This window comes from Mixophyes fleayi, chromosome 2 (genome assembly GCF_038048845.1).
Source record: "Mixophyes fleayi isolate aMixFle1 chromosome 2, aMixFle1.hap1, whole genome shotgun sequence".
NCBI lineage: Eukaryota > Metazoa > Chordata > Amphibia > Anura > Limnodynastidae > Mixophyes > Mixophyes fleayi.
This window is the reverse complement of record NC_134403.1, coordinates 189461030-189470008: the sequence shown is the minus strand read 5'-3', so window position 1 is coordinate 189470008 and position 8979 is coordinate 189461030. Positions and strand designations below refer to the sequence as shown.

At 43.2% G+C, this 8979-nt stretch overlaps 1 protein-coding gene across 1 annotated transcript; it reads right to left on the bottom strand.

Moving 5' to 3' along the window:
• Positions 1–7764: 7764 nt before the first annotated feature.
• LOC142139878 (olfactory receptor 8D1-like) lies at positions 7765–8691 on the bottom strand. The gene has a single exon (XM_075197737.1). The coding sequence runs from the start codon at positions 8689–8691 to the stop codon at positions 7765–7767; it is 927 nt and encodes a 308-aa protein (XP_075053838.1).
• Between the last annotated feature and the right edge of the window lie 288 nt (positions 8692–8979).

Here is an 8979-nt window from a genome sequence, read left to right as displayed (position 1 = left end):
GTGTCTGCACATGTGCACTTTAGTGTCTGCACATTTGCACTTTAGTGTCTGCACATTTGCACTTTAACGTCTGCATATTGAGCTGCACGTATCCTAAGTTACAACAAACTTAAAGTACAGTATATATATGCGCCTGGAGCAAAGATGTGTTTGGCATATACGATGCATCAGGGGTCATACATCAACTGCTCCTCTTTTGAGAATCGTACAAATTTTATATCTAGAAACTAACAAATGTCAAGGTGCGTCCAAATCTAAATAGGATACATCTTTAGGGAGCGTGTTGCACTTGCGTGCCCACCCCCTTTCTATATTGAACTTGCATGTGAATACCCCCCTACCGGCTTGTCAAAGTACAAGGGTCTGCAAGTACAAGATGCATGCAACTCCAAATATGTATGCAAGTGTGATGCATGCACATGTCACGTAAATGGTCTTGCATCAACTCTAAAACACACCCAGGGGGTAAATGTATCAAGATGAGAGTTTTCCAGCGGGTTTGAAAAACCAATCAGATTCTAGCTATCATTTATTTAGTACATTCTACAAAATAATAGCTAGAATCTGATTGGTTGCTATAGGCAACATCCCCACTTTTCAAACCCGCCAGAAAACTCTCAGCTTGATACATTTACCCCCCAATGTATCTTGTGGATTTCAACAAAACAAGTTATCATAAAATATTGCACAGTTTTTGTATGGCAATAACCAGCAATGAATGATTATTACAAAATGTCTTAGTTATGTCAATGCACTTGCTCAGCAAGAATATATCTACAATTACATATTGCTTTTAACAATGTATTTTTTCAGTAATTGAAACCTGCAGACATTTATCATTGCAGTATGAGAAACATGTATAAAACCAACGTAAATATTCATGTGAACACTTGAAAACACATTTTTAAAGCTAGAAAAAGGTGGCACTATTTATAAATAAAACAGGTACTGACATAAAGCTATACAATAGTTTGGTCACTCACTTTTGCAATCAAAATTTGCTATGACAGGGTCAGATCCCTCTTTAGGCCTAGGGAGTCCACCCGCCATCTACCATCTGCATTTTTTATAATATTATGTTGAGGTTCTCACCAGTTCTCAATGGGACCCCAGATTTGGAGTTGCAGGGAGAGCTGTGTGGGACTTGGTGCCCTGGTCTGGGCGGTCCGGGATAATTGGGGGGCCATGCTGTTGCTGTGCTTTCTGGTGGCTGGCCACTCTCCTGGGATCAGTGTAGGACTGGGGCATGAAGGGGAATGCAGTGATAGGGGCCCACTACATTGGGGTGTGGCAAACTATAAGAGTGGGTGTGGCCAGTCAAGGAGGTGTGGTCAGCCCATGGAGGGCAACTTACAAAGTAAAGAACAAGGACATCTGGTAAATATATATATATTTTTATATATATAAATATATATATATATATATGGAATCTAGAAAAAAGTAAAAAGAACAAGGTGCCACATAGTGTATTACCATAATATAAAATAGGAATAATATATTGAAAGAGTACAAGAACTGTGATGTAATCAGTTCCCAAATAAGAAAATGTTGAAGTGACTTTCAAAGTAGTGAAGTCAATGCAGTACACATGTGATTTCAGTGATTTAATTCCCAGGTGCAATCACCCCTAGTAGATATTCTGCGTACCAGATATAAAACTTGATAGGCTTAAAAAAAATCAGAACCCAAAACCCAAAATCAGAACCAAAACCTTTCGTGGGGTGTTTTGGCAAAACAAATCAGAACCCAAAACCTCAAGCTAATCAGAACCCAAAACACCAAAAGTGGCCGGTGCACACCCCTAGTCTGTGGTACAGGTGGGGAGGGTCTGTATGTACAGGCGGGACATTACTGTGAGGGATTTTGTGTATGTGTATAGAGATGGGGTGGTAATCCTGCACAGATGATATGGTATTGTGGGTAGGTGTATCTATTACTAGTGTGGCCTATACTAACACTATTAAATATACATCCAGCCATCAAACCTTCGGCCTTCGCAGATCTGTATACTGTGACTCAATTGTGGCAAAGTGAGTAACTTACCACATGTGTGTAGCAGAACCAGCTCCCAACATCGCTGGCAGGCTCCAGGGTGTGGCTGTGTTTAAGCCTTAAACACAGGCACAACAGCGCACCTGTACTGTTCAGCCTTATCTAGGGGAGTTGGGTGATGTCAATCTCAGGGGAGGGAAAGACATGGGTTTGACTGTCTGTCTAACAGAAAAGAGTTGGAGAGGAGAGTAGGGTTTAGAAAACTTGTGTTTCTTGTGGGCAGGGCGATCAAAGCTGGAGAAACTGGCCGATCTAATAGACAGATGGACAATGTTAGATTTGTTAGATTAGTGCTAGGTATCACCAAGGGGAATTTAGATGTGTACACAATTGGTGTCATCTTGGGATTCTTAGCACACAAAACAGGGGAAATGCTAAAGGCCGTGTTGCAAGTTGTTGCTACACAGCAAGCACAAGTATTGCAAGTAGCTATGACTCCGAAGGATACTACTCTGCAAATACATCTGAATCTATAATAATATAGACACAGCAGAATAAGGTGGTACAGCCCATTTCCGCTTTTCAGAAAATGACACCAGCAGACCATGTTGAGGCGTTCCTGAACAGGCCACTAAATGTGCAAACTGGCTGGATGGAGTAAAGGTGGAGCTGAGATTCTAATAAGATTCTAGTGCCCTGTTTATGCAGTGAAGCTCAACAAGGGTACATGGATTTAGGTTAAATGGAGGCCTTAGACTATAGGCAATTGAAGGACGAGCTTTTGGCCATGGATTAGAGTTACGACGTGAGTACAGATGAACAGTTCCAGGTCTGGCAGTTTGAGAGAGACACCAGTGAGGCCACAGCTGTGTGGTTTAACTTAACTCCTTACAAATTGGCTTCAACTTGAAAATATTTCACCTACGCAAATCATCGAGCTTCTTTTGAGGTCTTGAAAGAGCTTCTTCAGAGATGGGTTATGCAAAACGACCCACAAACAGTTATTGAAGTTTGCAGTTGTGGAGAGATTTGAGGCTATGCAGTTGATGACCAAATCACTACTGTTTCCAACTAAGCCCATACCACATCCAAATGAGGGCTCAAATGCCCCTGAGTCTAAGAATGCCCAGATAGTGCGGACTTCAGCAAGGAGAGCAAAGGATTCTGTATTTTTTGAATGTGAAAATTTTGGTTACTTCAAGGCCTAATGTCCAACATTACAGGAACCTATAGACTGTATTCTGTTCCGTTCTGCTCTGATTTACCAGTGCTACTGTACTATGAAACTGGCTGCAGGAAAGCCTCAATTATTCTGGGTGACCGTTATTGTGGACCAGAAAGTAGTACTGGCTTTAGTTGATTTGGGAAGTAAACTTACCCTTGCATCAAGCATGGTGTTGCCCAAGGCTGCTACCAAATGACTACCCAAGGTTCGGGTTTTCTGCATATATGGAACCACTGAAACTTATGGCAGAACCTAGTTGCCAAATACTATCAAGGATCAGATGGTCACTAGTAGCTGCCATAGTGCCAAAGCTACCATATCCTCTCATTTTAGGACAGGACTTTCCCTACTTTGTGGAAATCTTATGGGGGCAAGTGATAGAAGAGGAAGCTGTCCTGGAGGAACTGTCTTATTACGAAGCTACTTTATCAGAAGATGGGCCGCCTAAACCACTGAAAATCCGGTAGGTGAAGCAAAGTGAGTAATGGCAGGGAGCGAACAGTGCCATCAGACACCATCGATGAGGCCTCACCACCAAAGGCAAAGATAAGGACTATAACCTGGTGCCAGGACACAGGACAGTTTCCCCTGCAGGATTTTGCATGGGACCAGCTCAACAATACTGCCTTAGCTAATGTGTTTAAACCTGTGGTTGAAGTTAATGGGATAGTCAAGACTTCTTGACCTACTGGACGTGCAGCTTATTTTGTAGTTAAAAATTATTGTTGTAAAGAGTTTCTACTCACCAAGAGGAAAAAATAGAGCAGCTGTTGGTCCCACAAGTGCATGTCTCAGTGGTGTTAAAAATTTCACATGTATATATATGCTGGGGCCATCTTGGGAAAGACAAAACATGAGAGCAGGTTTTTCATAGTTTCTTCTGGACAGGGATATATGAGGAAGTTAAGAGGTATTACCTGGTCTGTCAGGGAACTGGTCCTAAACCTGCTTACTGGCCGTCCTGATACCTATACCTGTTGTGAAGTTCCCTTTTGAGCGCATTGAAATGGACCTTGTGGGTACACTAGAAAAGTCAGAGGCTGGACATCAGTATATCCTAGTTGTGGTAGAGTATGCCATCTGCTATCTGGAGGCTGAACCTCAAAGAATTATATACTCTAGTACGGCGGTTCTCAAAGTGTGCGCCGCGGCTCCCAGGGGTGCCGCGGCGCTGTCACTGGGGTGCCGTGGGCCAGGCAAAAAAAAAGAAAGAAAACAGAAACTTACCAATCCGCGCGGCGCCGGGACCCAGCAGCCTCCTCTCTCCCGCAGCAGCCGTCACTGACGTCATTCAGTGACAGCTGCGGGAAAGGAGGCTGCTGGGTCCCGGCGCCGCGCGGATTGGTAAGTTTCTGTTTTCTTTCTTTTTTTTGCCTGGCGTGGGGCAGAGGGAGGGGGACAGAGGGTAGACCGAGGGCAGAGGAGGAGGAGGACAGATGGCTAAGGAGGAGGACAAAGGGCAGAGGAGGAGGGGGACAGAGGGCAGACCGAGGGCAGAGGAGGAGGAGGACAGATGGCAAAGGAGGAGGACAAAGGGCAGAGGAGGAGGGGGACAGAGGGCAGACCAGGAGCACAGATGGCAGAGGAGGAGGGGGACAGAGAGCAGACCGAGGGCAGAGGAGGAGAAGGACAGATGGCAAAGGAGGAGGACAAAGGGCAGAGGAGGAGGGGGACAGAGGGCAGAGGGGGAGGGGGACAGAGGGCAGAGGGGGACAGAGGAGGAGGGCAGAGGAGGGGGACAGAGGGCAGACCAGGAGGACAGAGGAGGGGGACAGAGGGCAGAGGAGGAGGGCAGAGGAGGGGGGCAGAGAGCAGAGGAGGGGGACAGAGGGCAGAGGATGGGGACATATGGCAAAGGAGGAGGACAGATGGCAGAGGAGGAGGGCAGAGGAGGGGGAGAGAGGGCAGAGGAGGGGGACAGCGTGAGAGATGGCAGAGGAGGGGCCAGCGTGACAGAGGGCAGAGGAGGGGGCCAGCGTGACAGAGGGGGCAACGTGAGAGAGGGCAGTGTGCCTGGATGCAGAGGGGGCAGTGTGCCTGGCTGCAGAGGGGGTAGTGTGCCTGGTTGCAGAGGGGGCAGTGTGCCTGGATGCAGAGGGGACAGTGTGCCTGGATGCAGAGGGGCATTTTTGCATACAACTAAATAAGTATTTCTGTCGTGACCTAAATACTTATTACAACTTTTTGACCTAACTACCTCTAAAACAGGACTGTTCAGTAATTATTTTGGAGGGATGCCTTGAAAAAATTTGGAGACTCTAAGGGTGCCGCGAACTGCAAAAGTTTGGGAACCATTGCTCTAGTACCATAAAGATTTGGTACAGATATATGTAGCCTTACATACAGGCAAAACACTGCACCTGTTCCAAATAGCTTTATTTAAGGAAGATGTGAGATGTCAAACTCAGTGGAGGGAAAGACATGGATATTTGTCTATCAGGGTAGAACTGGGTTTAAAAGGCTTGTGTTTTCTGTGGGTGAGGTGATTGATGCTGTAGAAGCTTGTCAATCTAATAGACAAGAGGTCTATGTTAGATTAGTGCTAAAAAGCACTATGAGGAATTTGGAAGTGTATGTGAATCTAGTTTGCCTTTCTGACAATAAAACAAAAGATTGTTATAAAATACTTTAGCAGAGTCAACTTGGACGTGCCAGTGTCATATATATAAAAAATAAGATATATATTAGTTTAGGGTGCCTGTTTATTTAGAAAAGGGATATTTGCAGGGACGGAGCAGGGGGGAAGTGGGTGCAGAACCAGTTAGACCCCATGGAGTCTAAATCTGGCTCTGGTCTTCGATCCAATAGATTGTAAGCCCTCTTATAGACAGTGCACTCCCTACCCTTTGTTTTACCATCTGCATTTATTTAGTGTACCTTCTATGTCTCTATTTTGTGTGTGCTCTGTTATCCCCATTGTCCATGGCTGTGAAGCACTTTGTTGTTAACAAATCAATAATAATTATAATAATACATAATTAGTAATAGCATTGAGTGACATTTACATTGCCTCCAGCTTTATATGACTTTTTAGTCACAAAGTTTAATACGGCAGAGCTCCAGGTGCTTTTTCTGGACTCCTGGGGGTAAATGTATCAAGCTAAGTTTTCCGGCGGGTTTGAAAAACCAATCAGATTCTAGCTATCATTTATTTAGTACATTCTACAAAATGATAGCTTGAATCTGGTTGGTTGCTATAGGCAACATCTCGTTTCAAACCCGCCGGTGTGTTACTGGTTTCCAGGTGTTACTGCACTCCAAGCATGTTATTAGGTTTCACCTGTGTTACTAGTTTCCAGTTGTGTCATTGGATTACATTTTTACGACAGCACTCCAGTGGGGAAATGTATTAAGCATCAGATCCGTCAAATCGACGATATTCGGCCATATTTGAAACAACAATTTTATTAAAGGGTAAACCTAATGAGGGTCTGTATCCTACTGAAATTCTGCCCTAGTTCAGAGTACATCAGTTAAGCCCTGTATCCAGTGTTCCAGACTTGAGCCCTGTATGCTGTATTACAACTTTGTGGATTGTTATACATATACTAATACTCTGATCTTGATGAATGTATAAACATTGCTATTATTACTTTATTGGAAAACTGTGAAAGTTGCTGCACTGCCTTCTCTTTCTTTCTGAACACTCCAGCTAATTTAGAACGGTGGCTTAGTGGTTAGCACTTCTGCCTCACAGCACTGGGTTCTTGAGTTTAATTCCTGACCATGGCCTTATCTGTGTGGAGTTTGTATGTTCTCCCTGTGTTTGCATGAATTTCCTCCAGGTGCTCCGGTTTCCTCCCACACTCCAAAAACATACTGGTAGGTTAATTGGCTGCTATTAAATTGCCCTTGGTCTGTGTGTGTATATGTTAGGGTATTTAGATTGTACACTTCAATGGGGCAGGGACTGTTAAGAATGAGTTCTCTGTACAGCGCTGCGGAATTAGTGGCGCTATATGAATAAATAGATGATGATGTTATGGAGTAGATTGTATAGATATAAGGCTACTGCATCTCCAGACCAACTTCAACTCTCAAAGCAGGCCTGCAGTCATGATTACAATTCATATGTTTGCTGTTAAGTGTATTGCTATATATATATATATATATATATATATATACAGAGAATGGGTATTGGGAGTTACCAGACATTGGAGTCTATTCTTCAATATATATTTTGACAGAATCTTGACATCATAATATATAACCATATAATAATGGGAACTGGCTCCCTCCAATGCAACTATGTACTTCACACTTTGTAGCCAGAGGGCTTTGATTGTTGAGTGATACAAAAAACGTGTGTAGAATGGTAACAACAGCAGCACCTAAATATGGCTACAGTTTTATGAATTACTTATTTTAATAGCAAAGTGAAAATACATTACAAAATGCACCATAGCCCTTAGCAGACAGATGTTAGGTTTAATTAATATAACTTATGCTATACCAATAAAAAATAATATCTGACATCTGACTAGGAGATGCGTACTACAGAACATTGTTCTTTGTAGGCAACTAACCATCTCTGTATCTTTGTCCATTTAAGTGGTCACCTGAAACCACCAACGCCTCAGTGCAAATTTTACGTCTTTATTTTTTAAGCTGTAGATCAGTGGGTTAAGCATGGGGACAGCAGCTGTGTTAAATAGAGAGAACAGCTTGTTAGATTCCAGGGTGTCCATTGAGGCTGGTCTCATGTATTGATAGATGAGTGTCAGATAGAGAAGAATGACCACTGTGAGGTGTGAGGAACACGTGTAGAAGGCTTTATGTCTCCCAGTACGGATGCTCAGTATGGTCTGGATAATGAAGGTATATGGGATGAAGGTCAGGAGAAAGGGGAAGGTGGAAAGTAAAAGCCCACAAATAAAAATCAAGAATTCAGAAAGTGAAGTATCATTGCAAGAAAGTTTTACTAGAGGGAGAAGGTCACAGAAGAAGTGATTTATTTCTTGTGTTTTATAACAAGTGAACCTGGATATTAAAACAATATGCGGTATAGATTCTACAATGCCCAACACCCAACAAACACCTGCCATCCCAGCACAGACACAAGGTCTCATCACTGCAGAATAACGCAATGGGTTACAGATAGCAACGTAGCGGTCATAACTCATCGCCGTCAGTATCAATAGCTCATTGCACACTAGGGATATGAAGATGAACATCTGAGTCATACATGCATGTACAGATACTGTTTTATCCCCTGTTAAGAAGCTGATAAGGATCTTATGCAGTGTGACTGTACTGCAGGACATGTCCAAGGCTGACAGGTTACACAGAAAGAAGTACATGGGAGTGTGGAGCCGAGGGTCCAGGCAGACCAGTAGAAAAATACTCATATTACCACCAAGAGTGAGGAGATAAATGAAGAGAACCAGGAGGAATATTGGAATCTGAAGCATTGGAACATCTGAAATCCCCTTAATAATGAAGTAGGTCCTCGTTGTCTGATTTGTGACATTCATTTATCAAGTGTACCTATGAAACCTGAAAGAGAAAGACTTGATGATTTAACATTGGCATACAAGGACTTCCACCTGTTTACATTGGAAGAGAATAACACTTGAGATTATGGAGAAGTTGGAATACAGACTTTACGACCTGATTCAAATTGGAACTTGAGCATAGTTCCGGCCACATTCATATCCAAGTAGATCTAATTTCGATTTGAATCTGGGTGTTAGTACACTCTGCCTTTATGTAGACATACAGAACAGACTGCAGTATACACACAAACATATGGCCAATATAAT